Source organism: Microcaecilia unicolor, chromosome 8, assembly GCF_901765095.1.
Source record: "Microcaecilia unicolor chromosome 8, aMicUni1.1, whole genome shotgun sequence".
Classification (NCBI taxonomy): domain Eukaryota; kingdom Metazoa; phylum Chordata; class Amphibia; order Gymnophiona; family Siphonopidae; genus Microcaecilia; species Microcaecilia unicolor.
In genome coordinates, this window is record NC_044038.1 from 38,161,268 (window position 1) to 38,180,183 (window position 18,916).

Sequence of the window (18,916 nt, forward strand, 5' to 3'; positions counted from 1 at the left end):
ATACGATTCACATTCTGCTACTGTAACATAGTAGATGCCAGCAAAGAAAGACCTGTATGGTCCATCCAGTCTGCCCAACAGATTAGTAACTATGGTATTTGCTCTAACAGGATTGCTGGGGGAGGGGAGAAGCTACATCTGAGGCTCAGCCTCAGATACTACTAAAAAGGGAAAGAAATCCTGATTCGGTATGTTTAAGACTGTCATTTACATTCAAGCTCAGATTCTTGAGAAAGAAAAACCAAGATAAAAATTATCCAAATTTTTATTTAATTAGAGCCACAGTGTCTAAATGGTACTCCCAGATACAGTACGACTATAAGGAAAGTCAAACTGTTGTGTGATCCTCAGGGACCATAGATGGCTTATCTTTGGGTTTGATGATTCTGAATTAAAACCAAAGATTCTTTGCTTCTGGAAATTCTTACATCTCAGGCAATAACAGTTTCCCTGGAATCAGCTTTCCCCGTTAATTGTGTGCTTCCATCCAGACATTTCAAGCTGATTCGTGTTTGTGTTACTATTGCCACATCTTATCTCTTTATTAAAAAGTGTGACTTATAAGTTGTTTCTGTGGAGGGAATTGTTAACACCTGTCATTGTGAGATAACATGCCTGCTTTTGTCAAAAAGAGAAGTGAACTCTTTGAAAAAGTGGCAGTATCGGTGGCTTTTGAACAGAGATAGATGTCCTTTCCAGCTGCTGAAAACCAAGTGAGGAAGTACGGAACAAAAGAGCAACAACACTTCTGATATTTTATGAAACAGTTCCTATTTTTTTTTAATCAAATAAACTTTAACAGGCGAGTGTTTGACAAATATGCTGAAATAAATAAATACCTAGAGGATGATACTAATGCTTACGGTGCTGTGAAGAAAATACTGAAAATCCTATTTTTGTACAGACCAATCTATGCCTCAAAAAAGTGAATTAGGCTTTCGGAATAGGAAACAATTTGTTTTTCAACACAATGGAAATTGTGCATTGTTATTAACAGCAAATTAATCTCTTGTTGTTTGAACAGCTGTTGGTAATATTTCTCTCTTTTAGAAGAGAGTGGAGGTTGGAGCAACAGTACCTCCTGGTTTGGTTAACACTGCTACACAAAGTAACCCTAAGTTGACGGTAACTAGAACACCTAAAAATAATGTGTTTGATGTCTATGACTGTATCACATTCTAATGCTTGAAAGTAGTTCCATGTAATGTTGAAGCTGTAAAATAAACCGATATCATGACACATAACACAGGCATTTTTGATAGTACTTTTTCAGTTTATGTGAAGATACGCCACTCATTTCATCGGCATTTTCACAACTCCCCAGTCTTGCTGCTATTTTATTGTTCTCCGCCCCACAAGCTGCCTTTTCTTCAATTCCTTAAATTCTCAGCAGTAAAGTGAAATTGTTGTTGCTATTTTGACTGGATTTGCGCAGCGTGAGATAAGTTTGCTGTTATGCTATTTCTGGTCAATTGTTAATGGGTGATTGTAACAACAGTTTAGCTTCTGACACTTGCATGGGTGATATATAGTGTAAACACAATTTCTCAAACCAGTCATCAGTCTCTCTCAGTCGATTGCTTTTGTTTTTAATATAAGATAATGTGGGCTATCAATTTCAGATGTCACAAACCATTTTCTTGTTCAATAAAAAGATGCGACAGGGTTAAGGATATTTTTAACCACTCCATGTGTTGTATGCTGAAAACTGACAGATCTTCACCCATCATCCAACTGCTTTTTTTGTGCATTTATCATTTAAATAAGAAAATAGGCAAAAAATAAGAAAAGTCTTCATCGTTCGTTGTGGTCTACAGGTTCAATGTTGTCACAGCCTTCATTCTCTGTCATGCTGCAATATTGGGAAGGAGTGGAAGACTGAGAAATGCAGCTGAAAGAGTGAATGCTGTCTGGGTCAACAGGCGGGACCAAAGTAAGTGACTCCACACTTAAAGCATCTGTGCTGTCATCGGAGATTAAAGAAATAGTAGGCTGTTGTGCTGGAATCAGGCTGGGGGATAAGTTTGCTTTTTCGACTTCAGATTTCTTCACAGAACTCTTTCGAGATTTAGTGTCAATAGATTGAGTTTCGTCAATGAACTCCACCTGGTTGGGGAAAGTTAGTTGAGGTTGTTCGGAAGTTGAAAGATCATCTGGTAAAGAAGACAGATGTGGAAGAATGTCAGCATTTGATATGGACAAGAGATACCAGTAACAGCAAGTCTTTCACAAATACATTTTAGGAGTCCTTTTACTAAACTGTGGTTAACTTGTACATATATTCCCCCGGCTTCTATATAGCGCACCTAGCGTTCTGCGCCTAAATCCAAGTGAATTCTATAATAGTGCGTGTAACTTAATTGGCTTAACAAGCCAATCAGCATTGTTAACAGCACTTAATAAGCAATAATGAGCACTAATTGGCAATAATTAGAATTTGTGCGCACAAATCGCTAAGCAAATTCTATAATGCAGAGCACCTAAATTTAAATGTGTGCAGGCAGAGAGGAGGCATGGTTATGGGTGGGGAAATGGGCATTTCATGGGCACTCCAAAATTTATCCACGTAGTTATAGAATACGGCCCAGTGCACTTAAATCTACGCACCAGGATTTACGCCATGTTTTCACTGGTGTAAATGGACGTGTGCAGTTTTAGGAACTGGGATATCAACTAAGTGTATTCTATATACTGCGCCTAAATCTAGGCGCCACTTATAGAATATGCTTACGTGGAAATGTTTTCTGAGTGGATATTTTAGGCACCATATATAGAATCTCCCCCATTGCATAAGTGTACAGACTGAGTATTTACTGTCAGGGGTGTTACCAGCATCTGCCCTATTGTATAATCAGTGCACTGGCAGTGTGGATGCACTTGCTACCTCCTATTTAATGCATCAGTGACAGCACGCAGAACTTACTGTGCGATAACTGTGAGGCACCATTAACATTGATTTCCTGCCCATTTCCCACTGCATTCCAGGATATGCAGTTAGCGCAAAAATGAGTGTGCGCTGTCATGCCAGCAGCGTAACTGTTGCAGCAGCCATGCACCAACATTCACTCTGCGCTAATTCACGGGGTAACTGCTCACTACACCTTAGTAAAATGGCCCCTCAGTTAATACAGGCAGAAGAGAAAGGGAAAAAAAAAACCAAAGCAGTCAATATTCAAAGTGATTTAACTGGGCAGGAGAGATTTCTGTCTGGTTAAATCTCTTGCTTAAGACTATCTGCTGATTTTCAGTGGAACTTAACCAGCTAAACTGAAAACCGGCTATGTTGTGAGTGGTCCAGAGGCGGAACTTATGTGGTTAAGTGCCGAAGTTAACTGGACAAATCAGACCACATAAAACACAGTCCTATCTTTGTCTGCTTTCGCTTAGGCACTTAAGTGTTGAATATCACACTTAACAGGATAAGAAATAGCTGGCTGCATAAACCCGGGCATTCAGTGCTGGTGCCTGGGACATGGTCCAGCACTGAATACCTGGGTATAACACCACTGCTGCTGGCTGATTATTTACCCCAAGGCATCTAAAAAAATTTATACTAAGAATTCATAGATAGACAAAAGACCACAATAGTCAGTATAATCAGACACAGGGACATTTGTTTGCAACTGTGAAATAAACACAAAGGGGGGAGATTCTATATATGGCGCCTAAAATATCCACACGGAAAACAGTGTCGACTAAGCGTATTCTATAAGCGGCCTCTAGATTTAGGCATGGTATATAGAATATGCTTAGTTGATATCCCAGTGCCTAAAACTACGCACCAATGAAAATGTGGCATAAATTCCGGTACGCTGGGCCATATTCTATAACTACGCATGTGAATTTCACAACACCCACGAAATGCTAATTTCCCAGCCCATAACCACGCCTCTTTTTGCCTGCACGCGTTAAAGTTAGGTGCACTGTGTTACAGACTATGCTTAGCGACTTGTGTGCATAAATTGTAATTACTGCCAATTAGTCTTCATTATTGCTTGCTAAGAGCTGTTATCAATGCTGATTGGCTTGTTAAACCAATTAAGTTACGCACGTTGTTATAGAATACGCTTGGATTTCAGCGTGGATCTCTAGGCACACTATATAGAATTCGGGGGTAATTGTCTTAGGAAAATAGTTCTAGCAAACATGATTCCTATCGGCTATTGTACTTTAAAGGTGACAGGAAAACCATTTCCACTTTTCTCTCTTATATCTACCCTGACAGGAATATCCCACCTACTTCTCTGTTCCTTTCTTTTCTGTTAAATAATTAAGTTATTTATCACCTCCTGGTTTATTCTGTCCTCAGCTGTTATTTCTCTAGCTATTCATGTTACTGGAACACTCTGTACAACTTCAATTTTCTATGAGCGCAGCTGCCATTGAGGCTCTGTTTAGACAGAGCAGAACACAGAAACATTAAACAAGAGAATCTCAGCAGCAGCAGTGTTCCTGGAAGTGAAGTCACTCTGAATGTCCCAATAAAACTGAAAAGGAACAAAAAGGGATAAAACCAAAGTCAAACCAAGGACAATACAGCTGCTACTAGAGAGGACACCTAAGCACATGCAAATCAAAATTCAAACCAGAAGGACATAAAGTAGGAACATTTTTGGCCATGTGCATATGTAGAACTAAGAGTCAACAAACACATTCGTTCAATAAAAAGGTACAATCTACAACATGACCCTTATTTCTACAAAATAAGTTAATATATTTTGGTGATACATTTCTCATTGAGCTATCAAAAGCACTAAAGAGACACCCCTCCCCCCCAACTTCTGTATTTGTTCTTCCTGGACTTTCTGAGATTAGGCACTAAACAAATCCTGCAAAAGGACTTCAATAAATCTATCTGTATTATCAGAACTAGTGCAGGGATTACTGGGTGTCCTAGGTTAATCTTCAGTCTTGAGTCCCCCACCCAAGTTAGTTTTCTGGCTCCTTGGAACATCCCTCCCCAAAGAGTTTGATAATTATACTCAACAATTCTGATCACCCTAATCATCAGTCCCTCCAGAATGTTCTTGTGAAAAATTGGACAGCATAATTTAAAATAATAAACTGCACTTTTGTGCAGTTTTCAAAGGTCATTTATTCAGGTAAATGAGCTATTTTGAACTGTTTGACAACTGCCCACCCTCCCTGTACTGATGGTTCTTTGAGTTTGTGTGTCTGTCTAATGTATTATTTTGAGTGCCGCTGTCCTTTGTCGCCCCCATGACAGCTGCCACCCCAGGCAACCACATGTTTTGCCTAATGGTTACGCCAGCTCTGTGTATTACAAAGCCTACTGTCAACAATGAAATTCAGAAGAACACATTTTAGAGATAATGGGAGGCTCCTGTGGTATATTTTGTAAGCGGAGGAGATCTTGATAGGCCTAATGTCTTTCTGTTGCTTCAGAGATTAGATAAAATGCTATCCTATCACAATCCAATGTGCAAGATCACACAATTCTCACAATTAAGAGGTGGCCAGCTGAAAAAGCTGCCACATCTTTGTCTAAGCTACAAAACAGACCTATTGGGTCTTTTTTTAAATCAAGGCTGACTCCCAGTGCATGGCTAGGATGGGGGGAGGGGACAAACTAGATCCCAACTGTGGACATCTTTCATTATTTGTCAACAACTGGCCCAAATGTCTATCTTGAAGCTTCCTTCTGAAAATGTCCAGTTTCAGAGTATCCTTTTGGTTTCAGATAGTTCCTGTTAAGCCTTGGGGAGAAAAAAAGACCACACAAAAAGCCAAATGAATCAGAATGGGCAAAGGTACCGAGAGATTATGTGAAACTCGGGGTGTGTGTGGGTGGGGGGTGGGGGGATAGCAGTTCTTTTCTCCCTAGCAAGAAAATACCTTTCTAACAGTTCCGTTACTCTAAATTATATTTTTACTTTAAAATACTGATTCTCCTGCTGATGAACAGAGGAAACTCCACCCCCACCAAAAAAGAACTACCAGTTCTTGTATTTCTTAATGTTCTAAGGAAAAGTGAGAAGGAAGTGAGCTGGTCAGTCAAGAATGTACTAAAAGGTGTATCTGTCAGATGAAGTCATAGGAACTGGTGCGAGTAAGAAGATAAGAAATAAGAGGATACAGGAGACAAAGAACGGCAAAGAAAATAATAAATTCAAATGTATTTCTTGGAATTTCAAGGGAAACATTGCACTTCAAAAGCACAATCTTCTGGCACAATGGTTTAAACTTCTGCCGTTCAGAAATACTGTGTCTGCTTTTACCCTAGGATGGTTTAAACTCAAACTAAACTCCAGAAGCTGGTTTTAATTACTTCATTCCTTGGAATTATTATTATTAGCATTTGTGTAGCGCTACCAGACGCTCGCAGCACTGAACACCTGACACAGAGAGACAGTCCCTGCTCAATAAAGTAATACAGACAGACAAGACAATAAGGGCAAGTACTGGGTGAGAAGGAACAAGGGGAGGCAAATGAGTAGTGGCTAGGAGCCAAAAGCAGCAGTGAAAAGGTGGGTTTTTAGCATAGATTTGAAAATAGGTAGAGATGGAGCAAGACGTACAGGCTCAGGAAGTTTATTCCAGGCATAAGGTGCCGCGAGAGAAAAGGAACGAAGCCTGGAGTTAGCAGTGGAGGAGAAGGGGGACGACAAGAGAGACTTGTCCAGCGAGCGGAGATCACGGGGAGGAATGTAGGGAGAGATGAGAGTGGAGAGGTAGTGGGGGGCTGCAGAATGGATGCATTTAAATTCTGTGCATTTACAGGAATTAGAGGAACACTTTAGTTGCATTTACTGAAAAAGTTGGCCAATTTAAAATGGCCCCTGGGGATTATTAAAAAACTGAGAGCTCAATGCAGAAAGCTTGTACAGATATTGAGAAGGGGTTAGTGTGACATCAGTGAATGATTTTATGAGCATGCGATGCAGAGAAGCATTTTCACGCAGAAGGTAACTGCATCAATCTGTGTGTACGACACTCGCACACAGCATATTAAAATGAATGTTAATGAAGCTATTAACTATTTAGCCCCAATACAGAGAAGTACATGAGCACAAGGCAGGAGCTTTAACGCAGAGGCGTACAAAGGCAAATCTGATCTTCTACTGTCTGTGATGACTTAATGTCTGTTTCTTCTTTTTTCTGCGAGCACAACACTACTCACAACTTTTTAAGACAGAACAGGAGGTGACATTTCTGTGCATAGGCCAAAGCAAAAACATTTTTTAAAATCTGTGTATGTGCTGGAATGTTCTGCAAATAAATATGAGCATCTCAGAAATTTTACGCCCACAAAAGTTTTGTGATGCCGTTATTTACCCGCACAATATATTTCAGCATAGGTTCCGGCATTTTCATTTTGCTCAAACATGCACACAAGTACTAGCTGCTCTCAGGGCTTATTGACAAAGCCCTGCTAGCGATTCCCTCGTGGCAAATGAGAGGAGGCCCATAGGAACTGAATGGACTTCCTCGTTTGCCACACTGAGAATCTCTAGCACGGCTTTGTAAAAGAGACCCTCGGTGCAGAACCTTAAAAAAGATCTGGTATGCTTGGTCTGATTAGTGCAATAGTTCAGCTTACTTCAAATTTGCATATTAACTTATTGCTTTAGGAAATTATAGACGGGCGAGTCTGACGTCAGTGCCGGGCAAAATGGTAGAGACTATTATTAAGAAGAAAATTACAGAGCATATTCAAAAGCATGGATTAATGAGACTTGCATATTTTCAAAGCACTTAGCCTTCCAAAGTTCCATAGAAACCTATGGAACTTTGGAAGGCTAAGTGCTTTGAAAATATGCCTCTAAAGTCAACATGGATTTAGTGAAGGGAACTCTTGCCTCACCAATCTACTACATTTCTTTGAAGGGGTGAACAAACATGTGGATAAAGGGGAGCCGGTTGATATTGTGTATCTGGATTTTCAGAAGGCGTTTGACAAAATACCTCATGAAAGACTCCAGAGGAAACTGGAGAGTCATGGGATAGGAGGTAGCGTTCTACTGTGGATTAAAAATAGATAGAAAACAGAGAGTAGGGTTAAATAGTCAGTATTCTCAATGGAGAAGGGTGGTTAGCGAGTTCCCCAGGGGTCTGTGCTGGGACTGCTGCTTTTTAACAGATTTATAAATGACCTAGAGATGGGAATAACTAGTGAGGTAATTAAATTTGCTGATGACACAAAGTTATTCAAAGTCGTTAAATCGTGGGAGGATTGTGAAAAATTACAAGCGGACCTTACGAGACTGGGCGTCTAAATGGCAAATGACGATTAATGTGAGCAAGTGCAAAGTGATGCATGTGGGAAAGAGAAACCCGAATTATAGCTATGTCATGCAAGCTTCCACGTTAGGAGTCACTGACCAAGAAAGGGATCTAGGTGTCGTCGATAATACGTTGAAACGTTCTGCTCAGTGTGCTGCGGTGGCGGCGGCTAAGAAAGCAAATAGAATGTTAGGTATTATTAGGAAAGGAATGGAAAACAAAAATGAGGATGTTATAATGCCTTTGTATCGCTCTATGGTGCGACCGCACCTCGAATATTGTGTTCAATTCTGGTCGCTGCATTTCAAAAAAGATATAGTGGAATTAGAAAAGGTGCAGAGAAGGGCGACAAAAATGATAAAGGGGATGGGACGACTTCCCTATGAGGAAAGGCTAAAGCGGCTAGGGCTCTTCAGCTTGGAGAAAAGGCGGCTGAGGGGAGATATGATAGAGTTCGATAAAATAATGAGTGGAGTTGAACGGGTAGATGTGAAGCGTCTGTTCATGCTTTCCAAAAATACTAGGACTAGGGGGCATGTGATAAAGCTACAATGTAGTAAATTTAAAACGAATTGGAGAAAATGTTTCTTCACTCAACGTGTAATTAAACTCTGGAATTCATTGCCAGAGAATGTGGTAAAGGCAGTTAGCTTAGTGGAGTTTAAAAAAGGTTTGGACGGCTTCCTAAAGGAAAACTCCATAGACCGTTATTAAATGGACTTGGGGAAAATCCACTATTTCTGGGATAAGCAGTATAAAATGTTTTGTACATTTTTGGGATCTTGCCGGGTATTTGTGACCTAGATTGGCCACTGTTGGAAACAGGATGCTTGTCTCAATGGACCTTTGGTCTTTCCCAGTATGGCAATACTATGTACTTATGAGAGCAAAACTTTAGTGTTAAGTTTGTGATAGAGGCTTTGCACTCAGCCATCTGCACACGGTTTTCTGCATTGACCCCTGAGTATTTACTAGTATCTCTTCTGATGTCCAATAGGGAATAGTAGGTTTTTAAGGGGTCTTTTTACTAAGGTGCAGTACGTGCTAGCGCCGTGCTTACTGCAACATAAAAGGCTTTACCATGGGACATGCTGACGCGTCCTGCAGTAAAATCCCAATGTGCGTAAGCAAACCATATGCTATTAAAATAATTACTATATTTTTCTCGGAGGGAGCACATCTAGGGTTGGAGAGTGGGTGTGACATTGCAAATCAGTTAGCGTAGCTACATTGCTGTGTGGGCCCTTACTGCCTAAAAAATGGGTGGTGGTTAAGAGCTCACAGGCTATGTTTGCTAATGGTCATGCACTAATGGCAACATTAGCGCATGTTTTTATATATACTTTTGTGGTGTTAACACGATCAATATTTCCCAGATTTAACACGATCAATATTCCTCAGATTTTTTCTGTTTTAAGGGTTTTAAATTTTTTCGTTAGGAGGAAAAAAAACCTCAGAAGCCTACCGTGCTCAGTGCCACAGCACAGACAGTTTTTAGCACTAAATAGGTACACAGCTCAATCATGGGTCAAAAAACCTCAGTTTTTTTTTCTTTGCAATTAAAATATCAAAATGCTGCTGAGATAATGGCAGATGGGGTACAGGCAGAAGATAAAGCAGGCAGTTCCCTTGAGAAAGCCGGTGGCGAAATGGGTCCCCGTCGGGATTGCTGCAAGAAGTTAAGTGCTGGCTATTTGTGCTTGATAAAGGAAGTTCTATTTTGATATTGCAAAGAAAAAAAGAAAACAAAACGAAGGGTTTTTTGACCCACGATTGAGCTGTGTACCTATTTAGTGCTAAAAACTGTCTGTGCTGTGTTAACACTACAAGAGTATATATAATATTGTGCACAGTGTGTGATTAGAACTTGTTCTTTGTACCTGTGCTATAGTTTGTGTATGGAACAGGGGCGTAGCCAGACAGCAGATTTTGGGTGGGCCTACGCAAGAAGTGGGTGGGACCAAGCATTCTCCCCCTCCCACCAAAAAAATATCTCAGCTGGTGAGAAAATGCTTCTGTCCACTTTGGCGGTCTGCAGCAGGCATGTGCTGAAAACTGAGCATGCGCAGGTGCCAGAATCGTGCAGAGCAGCGTTTTTGTTAGCATCAGGGGGAAGTTTTCAGCTGGCGGAGCTTGGGATCCCCACTAGCTACTGCTAAACATGTGCTACTGTTGGGTGGGCCCTGGCCCACCTGTAGCTACGCCACTGGTATGGAACATTAGCGCATGACCATTAATTGGGAAAATGGAAAATCATCCATTTTCTGGCTGCAGTAAAAATAGCTTTAGTGCATGGGAATGACTCGTGTAAGGATGTGCTAAGGCCATGTTTTACCACATCTTAGTAAAACGACCCCTAAGTTCGTTAAAAAACAAAACTATCATCAGAAAGAGAAAATCTCTTGAATACAACGTTATCTTCTTTGCAATGTTAGGACTTTCCCTCACATTCCACTAAGCCTAGTGGAGGTGCTGCAGGAATGTTATAATCTGAAAGATTTAGTAAGGGTTTTGAAGACAGCTGAGGTAACACGAGAGTGGGCACCAAATCCCAAACAAAGCAGAAAATAGTTTGCCATGAATAAAAAGCTATCATCTCTTTCTGAGGGCTATGCATTTTAGCACTTTAAAACTTCCCAAGCATTTCAACATGGTGAATCTCTTGGATCAACCATGATGAAGCACACAGTTTGAAGGTCACACAAAGTTGGCTATAAAGTGAGTCAAGTGTAAAATGCTGGGAACATTTCTAGTATGTATACATTAACTATAAAATGATTTTCTCCATTGTTCAAGGTGTTCTTCCAGTACACGCTAAGATGTTCCATTACCCCTATATAAGCCCACTGAAGAGCTACAGAGTAATTAAACTCTGGAATTCGTTGCCACAGAATGTAGTAAAGGCGGTTAGCTTAGCGGAGTTTTAAAAAGGTTTGGACGGCTTCCTAAAGGAAAAGTCCATAGACCGTTATTAAATGGACTTGGGGAAAATCCACTATTTCTGGGATAAGCAGTATAAAATGTTTTGTACTTTTTTGGGATCTTGCCAGGTATATGTGACCTGGATTGGTCACTGTTGGAAACAGGATGCTGGGCTTGATGGACCTTTGGTCTTTCCCAGTATGGCAATACTTATGTACTTATGTAGGTACGATATTAGCACAGAGGGAACACATGTGCCTAAAACAGGGATAGGCAAGTCCAATTCTCATGAGCCATGACTAGATCTGGTTTCTAGGATGTCCATAATTTACATCATTTGATTATCCTAAAATGTAGACTCTGGCTTTTGAGTACCAAACTTGCCTACTGCCATCCTAACTAAAGAGAAAACAAAGTTGAATACTTGTATCAGATATTCTGTGAAGGCAGATGTTCACAGGCCACTCAGATGGGGGACAATGTCTGACAGCACCAACATGGAACATTTTTCTAGAGTTTTCCAATGCAAACCTGGAAAACCCTCTGGAAATGTGAGCAGCTACTACATCCCCAGGCTGTGTGGCATGCTTTAATTCCACAATTAAACTAGGGAAGGGACTGTGTGCATTTTTAATATTATTTTTATTTCATTTAGAAACATTTAATATGCCTCCCTCCAGTGAACATATCAGAGCCATCACAAAACACATGTTCCAGATAAGCAACTTCTCTCTTCTCTGAAGTACCAGATGGGACTCGCTGAGGGGAGTCTTCAAACACAAATGAAAAAACCATTTCCACCAATGATGAAGAAGAACAAGTGTTTCTGGTGGGATGTATAAATCTATTTTTTTTCTTACAGAAAGACAACTTGGAATAATAAAAATGGGCTGTAAGAAGACCGCAGTTGGGCTTTAACCTTCAAAGAGACCCGGAATAATTTGCAATGCAAATATGTTAACTGAAGCCCAGTTGCAGTTGAGCATAAGACTCACATCAGATGGGCCACCAACACATGCTTGGGCATGAGCAGAGGAGTAACACAGTAGATGACGGCAGATAAAGACCCACCCAGTCTGCCCAACAAGATAAACTCATTACATATGGTATATGGTACTTTATACCTGGTCTTGATTTGTCCTTGCCATTTTCAGGGCATGGACAATAGAAGTCTGCTATCCGATTAGATACAGTTCTCTTCAAAACAGCAATCCCTGGCATTGGTCAAAAAGAAAAGCTAGGTGAACATTTAGTGGCACACCTATGGTTGGTGGGTCGACACAGATTCTGGGGTATAAAATTTGGGAAAAGGAGTAGGCTTTATGCCAGTTGTGGCTGTTTTCTGTATACACATCAGGTATACAGTGGGGCCTTCGGCCTGATTAGTATATATCCAGACAAGTCAAATCAATTTAAGATTGGCTGATGTCTGAAAACCAAAATAAGACCACATGTACAGTACCTAGCGCCTGAATACAGCATTTCAACAAAAGCCATCCTAAAGTTAGTTACGTGGGATGTGTTGCTATGGGTGTGCAATAATGTGCTACTTTATTAGGAGAAAATAACTTTTGAAAAAAGAAAACAAATTTTCCCAATTTGGAGCAAATACACACCAGAACTCAATTTCCACTTTAACACCACTCTAAGTCATTGTTAGATAAATCAGTGACAGACTTCAACAAGGGGTGACAGTTTGGCTGGAAGGCAGAACCTATAACTTGCCCTTGAATTGTGGAGAAAATACATTTTAATATTATGGATTTTATCCCTCAAAAGAGCAAACAGGACTATCTATACTGAAATTTAAGACATCTACAATGTTGTAATGCCTAAGTGTATATGGCAGTAGATTCAATAGATGGTGTTCAAAGTTAGGTGTAAGGAACATCTGCACTACGCAGCGGGCGCTCTGAACAGAATGAGCACGCACTTCACAAGAACTTACACCTGCTAAAAACTGATGTAAATGTTGTCACTCAATGGCAGTTTAGCGCATAAATTACATTATTCTATAACACTGCGCCTAAATCCTGGGAACGGTCCATGCCCCTCCATGGCCAAGCCAGTGGCGTAGCCACAGGTGGGCCTGGGTGGGCCAGGGCCCACCCCCTTAGGGCTCAGGCCCATCCAACAGTAGGACATGGTAATGAAAATGCTGCTCTCCACAATACTGGCACCTTCATATGCTCAGTTTTCAGCACATGCCTGCTGCAGACTACCAAGGTGGAGACTGGAGAGAAGCATTTTCTCACCAGCTGAGTTATTTTTTTTGATGTGGGAGTGGGGGAGAGAACATTTTGTGCCCACCCACTTCTTAACTAGGCCCACCCAAAATCTGCTGTCTGGCTACGCCCCTGGGCCAAGCCCCCTTCAGAGTTGCACATGAGAGAAGTTAGGTGCTTAGGATAAGGGTGTAAGTTAGTTACGCAGGCAACTGCTAATCAGCACCAATCAGTGCTTCTTAATGGCATTTATCGCCAATTAAGTCGGAAGTAAAGTGAACCGAAATTTGGCGAAAAAAAATCAGTGACAGACAATATATTAATTCTGCTTCCTAAACAGTAAAAGTCATCTCCTTACGCCTGACTGATATAATATTAACAAGCATTGCACACTAAAACTTGTGATTATGTGATATCTAAGGGGCCCTTTTACCAAGCCACGTAAGCATCTATGCATGCCCAACGTGCGCCAAAATGGAGTTACCGCGTGGCTCTTTTCGTCCGATATGCACGGTCGAAAAATAATTTTTATTTTTGGCCGTGTGTATTGGACGCGCACCAAGTGGCATTTGGCGCATGTAAGTCATTACTACCTGGTTACCGCGTGACACTTTACCACTAGGTCAATGGCTGGCGGTAAGGTCTCAGACCCAAAATAAATGCAGTGTTTTCACTTTGCCGCACGTCCATTTTCGGCAAAAATTTTTAAAAGGGCCTTTTTTACAGGTGCGCTGAAAACTGATTCTGCGCGTGCCCAAAACCCTCAGGCCATTTTTCTGTGCATCTTAGTAAAAGGACCCCTAATTTTGGAAGAAACAGTGCCCTATTCATTTTATTAGATTAAAAACTGAAATCAGAAACTTAGGGCTCCTTTTACTAAGCTGCACTAAGAAATGGGCTGAGCGCTTTCTTATCTGGGACTTTCCCCACACATTAAGCCCATTTTTAGCGCGGCAGTCAAAAGGGCTTTTTTCACCATTTGTTGAATATATGGCCGTGTGATAATGTTAGTGTGTGACCATTTTTCTAAAAATTACCACGGAAGCACTTACCACCTCCTATTTAGGAAGTACTATGGGCTCCTGTGTTATAAGTGTGCTGTTAGTGTGGTGGTATTGACAGTGCACTATGGGGGTATTTTAAAAAGGCACATTATCGTTATTAGTGCATGCTAAACACTAGAGACGCCCATATATGGGCATCTAAAGCATTTAGTGCACACGTATATTGGCCGCACGCACAATTTTATGCATTTTATACGACATGCCTTATAGAGAATCCAGCCCTTAGTGTGCGCAGGTGGGAAAAGCAATGTGGAACACTTCAGTGCATCCTGTATTAGGCCTTTTTTTGCAGCATCAGTGCCTAAAGCAGCTTAGTAAAAGAGTTCCTTAGTATTATTCTATATAAAGATTGCATTTTCACTGTAAACCAACTTAGTTATGCTAATATTCTGAGCTTAAAATGTAATGAAACTGGTACATGCAGGGATATATTCAAGTAGAAAACAGTTGCAGAGGTCACTAGATCTCTGTAGCAGACCTGAAGTGAAAAGTTCCGGGGTTTCCAGAAACCTTCAGCTCAGTCTTGGATGAATACGCTAGCTTTTGTTTTTTCTAAGCCTCTATCTAGAAAGAGCACCAGCCAAATGAAATCCAGATTTCTACTGTGGCTTCAGAAAACGTACAACAAAATTATGAAAAGAGGAGACCCAAGGAGTAGAGCGGGAAAGAAAAGTTCATGGCACACAGTTATAATGACATGCTTAGCAAAACACTAACAAATAGACAACAGGGCAGAAATAACTGGAAGAGAGCTAAAAAGATTCTACTTACTGTAACAAACCAGGAAAACCAGAGAAAAGTTAAAGAAAGATGTCTTATTTATCAGTATCAACCCACAAAACATGCTTTATCACTATGATTTCCTTTAAATACTTTGAAATTCATTGGCTTTACAGCTAATCTTTTAAATACTTCAGTTTCTGAGGTTTTATAACTGTTTTATCATCTTTGTGGTTTCTTTGCTCAAATCCTCTAAATGAAGTAAAGCCAGAATAAATATATTTAAATTTATAAGGCATTAGTAACATGCATCGATGCTTATATCTGGTCCTTAATATCCACAGATAGCTCTACTTTTTGTCCTCTATTTAAAAAGCATGTCCACGTGTATATTGCATACATGTGTAAATGATGATTTCAGAAAGCTGCTATTTACACATGCAGATCACCAGTACACAGAGATTTCAAGGAGGCGTGGCTTAGGCAGGCCATACATTTTTGCGTGATTCCCATATATATATTTAAAAAAAACAAAACCTCACTGCTGGTTTTGCATTAGTTCAGAGGCATGCACAGATTTTTTTTTTAAATGGTTTGTTTTGCCCAGGGTTTTATGTGAGGGATTAAGGGAGTTTCCTAAACCTCCTATAAAAAATAAATTGCGGTCTTACTATTTTATTGGCAGCAATGAAGTGCAATTCTATAAATTGGTGCTCCAATGCCGTTCGCTTAGCTCCTATTCCATAATGGCATCTTGGCACCAAGATCCTGTTACAGAATACTAGTGTAAGGTTGGCACTGGTGTAGGTGCATTCTGTTATAACCAGGGGCGAATCTGGGTGGGGCCACAGGGGCCTGGGCCCCCGCAGATTTCGCCCTGGACCCCCCTACCGCCGTCAACCCTCCCCCGCTGTCACCGTCATCTACCCCCGCCGAGGTTCGCTTCCTCCTGCCGGTGCCTTTAAAAATATTACTTCAGCTGGCGGGGGACCCCAACCCCCGCCAGCCCAGCCGAGGTCTTGTTTTAAGTTCTTCTTCCTCGTGCTGTTGAAAGCTGCAGCCTGCATCCCTTTCAGTTTCGGACGGACGTCAACGTGCTGCGACGTCAGACTCCGTCCGAAACTGGAAGGGATGCAGGTTGCAGCTTTCAACAGCACGAGGAAGAAGAACTTAAAACTGAAGCTGAAGAAATATTTTTAAAGGCACCGGCAGGAGGAAGTGGACCTCGGCGGCGGTAGGTGACGGCGCCGGCGGTAGGCGGGTTGACGGCGGTGGGGGGGGGGGGGGCGGCGGCGGCCGGGGGGGGGGGGGGGTAGTATAATGTGCCCTCTCACTCTAGCCCCTGCCCCCCCTACTGCCGAACCTCAGATACGCCCTGGTTATAACAATGTATCCAACACAAAAATGGATAGAAAGATGCATATAACCAATGCACAAAATATGCTCTCTTATAATTCAAGCTAGTAGTACTTAGTCAAATCAAACCAAACATGGAGTACAATCAAAAATTGGAAGGGAAAAAGCCTCAGAACCCTACCTTCACCCTGTGTTTTAAAAAGAATGTGACTCGTATTTTGATACGGTACAAACATAAGTACTAAATTTGATGTATTTTTTGGCATATGCATGCTTTATACTTTGATTTGTATCCTCCAGTCCCCCCCCCCCTCCCCTTTTCTTTTCCTCTTTCCTCCCTCTCTCTTGTTTTCACTTAATTTGATTCTGGATGTAGATTGCTACTTCTTAAATGTGAGCTCCAGTGTTGCCATACTTTGCAGCATATTGCTTGTTGTTATGTCGTGAGCTGTTGCGTATATTTGTATTGAAAACCAATAAAAGAAATTCAACTAAAAAAGAATGTGACTTACAAAGAAAAAAAAAAAAAAGCAAAAACTTAGCTTCAATGAAAGGTGCTATTCCACTGCTAAATACCAATCGCATCGACTGTGGCCATGCACCCATTTCTCAACGTCCCAGAATCCCAGCGAAACTCTGGCCACAGTCGATGTGATTGATATTTATTTATTTATAGCATTTGTATCCCATATTTTCCCACCAATTTGCAGGCTCAATGTGGCTTACATTTGCCGTAATGGCGATTGCCATTTCCGGTTAACAGAATTACAAATGGTATTGCATTAAGGTGCGTACATACATGGTCAAGAATAATACATTATGGTATTGCATATAAGTTCCTGAGTAATAGATTGGATTGTAACATATGTTGAGTCATCAATTATAGAGAAAATATTTTAGACATTAGGATTAAAGTGGTAGCATTGGAGCCGACTCTGTGGGTGCTGTGGGTGCTTGAGCACCCCCAATATTGAGAAAATTCCGTGTATGTGTCCAGGGAGGAGTTATTCTCATTGGGCTTAGCACCCCCAATAATTTTGAAAAGTTGGCTCCTATGAGTGTTAGTGCTTGTTCATTAATAGCAGTGAGGTTAGTCAGTCGAGTGATAAGAGTTCTGTTCTGTCTAGTTCTGGTAGTGGATTAGCAAATTTTCATTAAACTAAGTTTTTGATTTTTGTTTTTCTCTTTAAGTTACGCCTTTTGGTTCCATTAAAGTTGAAGACAAATGGAGTTTTAACAATCTCTTTTGGAAGGTTCTTTTTTTTTTAAATGCCTGCAAAGAGTATTCATCCTGTTTTAAGCCCTGCCACTTTTAAATTAAAACACAGAGTGGAGGTAGGGTATGGATGCTTCTTCCCTTCCAATTTTTGATTGGTTTGATTTGACTACTAAGTACTACTACCTTGAATTATAAGAGACAGCATATTTTGTGATTGATGCATTCTGTTATGCCATGTCAATGGCAGACATAAGTTGGTACCCCTAGATGAACCAAATGAAGTGTATCGTTTATAGTACTCTATAAACTACACACCTAACTGCCACTTTATGTGCCTGATGCTCATAAAGGTGGTCTCTAGGCTATATATAGAATTTGCAACATTAATGCTTTCACATATAAATGCTGCACTTATATGTGGCACATGCTGAGTTGATTTCGCTCTTTTTGTGCATTTGCAAATTGATGAAATGGCTGCTCCTGCACTTCAAAAAGACTCCACATTTGGCAGTTTTGTGTTGTTTTTTTTTTGTAAAATACTGTCAGACCCGAATAAATGTGCTTAACTTACATACAATGGGTGCAATTTAAAGAAAAAAAATGCAGATAATGTGTACTTATGGCAAGCCTGAAAATGAATCGGATTCTGGAATGCTCTTAATCTGATAGCTAATGAGCATGTTTTTTTTAATGGTTTGTATCAGCTATGATATGCCAGTTACCAAAAAGTTATCAAGGCTGATGAAATGGACAGAGCTTAATGGGGTTGTAAGAGGATGTCATGATCACGAGTATAAGCTGAAAGCCACAGTGCAACTATCCATGACCAAGCAGCCTCAATGAACGTCAAACACTGATGGATAGTTTGACCCAGTCCTTGTTTACTGATCTTCTGTTTTGAAATGTCTAACTCTTACTGTACTGACAAAAATGAGACTTTCCAAAAAGCTTAATAAGGAATGCTTTGTTTGCAGGGAGATACCTATCTCAAACTGTGTTTAACAGGAAGCTCTGGGGTTTTTTTTTTTTAATTATTATTTTCCTGTACTTAATAACATTGTACATCAGCTTAGCAGCTGGCAAAAATGTTTTTCCTAAGAATTTGCAGTAATTTCCTAAGCCAGCCAGTAAGGATCAAAATGAAAAGTTGCTCAACAACTTGCAGA

The 18,916-nt window shown here is 40.6% G+C and overlaps 1 protein-coding gene across 6 annotated transcripts in view; it reads right to left on the reverse strand.

Annotated features, from left to right (window-relative positions):
- Window positions 1-251: 251 nt before the first annotated feature.
- CLEC16A (C-type lectin domain containing 16A) overlaps window positions 252-18,916 on the reverse strand; it is a 365,691-nt gene continuing 347,026 nt past the window's right edge. For 5 of the 6 annotated variants that reach the window (XM_030211400.1, XM_030211398.1, XM_030211399.1 and 2 more), the window contains one exon: window positions 252-2,153. In XM_030211400.1, the coding sequence (XP_030067260.1) occupies window positions 1,795-2,153 (359 nt within the window). In that variant the 3' untranslated portion in view covers window positions 252-1,794. The remainder of the gene's footprint in view (window positions 2,154-18,916) is intronic. The other variant, XM_030211402.1, reaches the window with a different exon arrangement.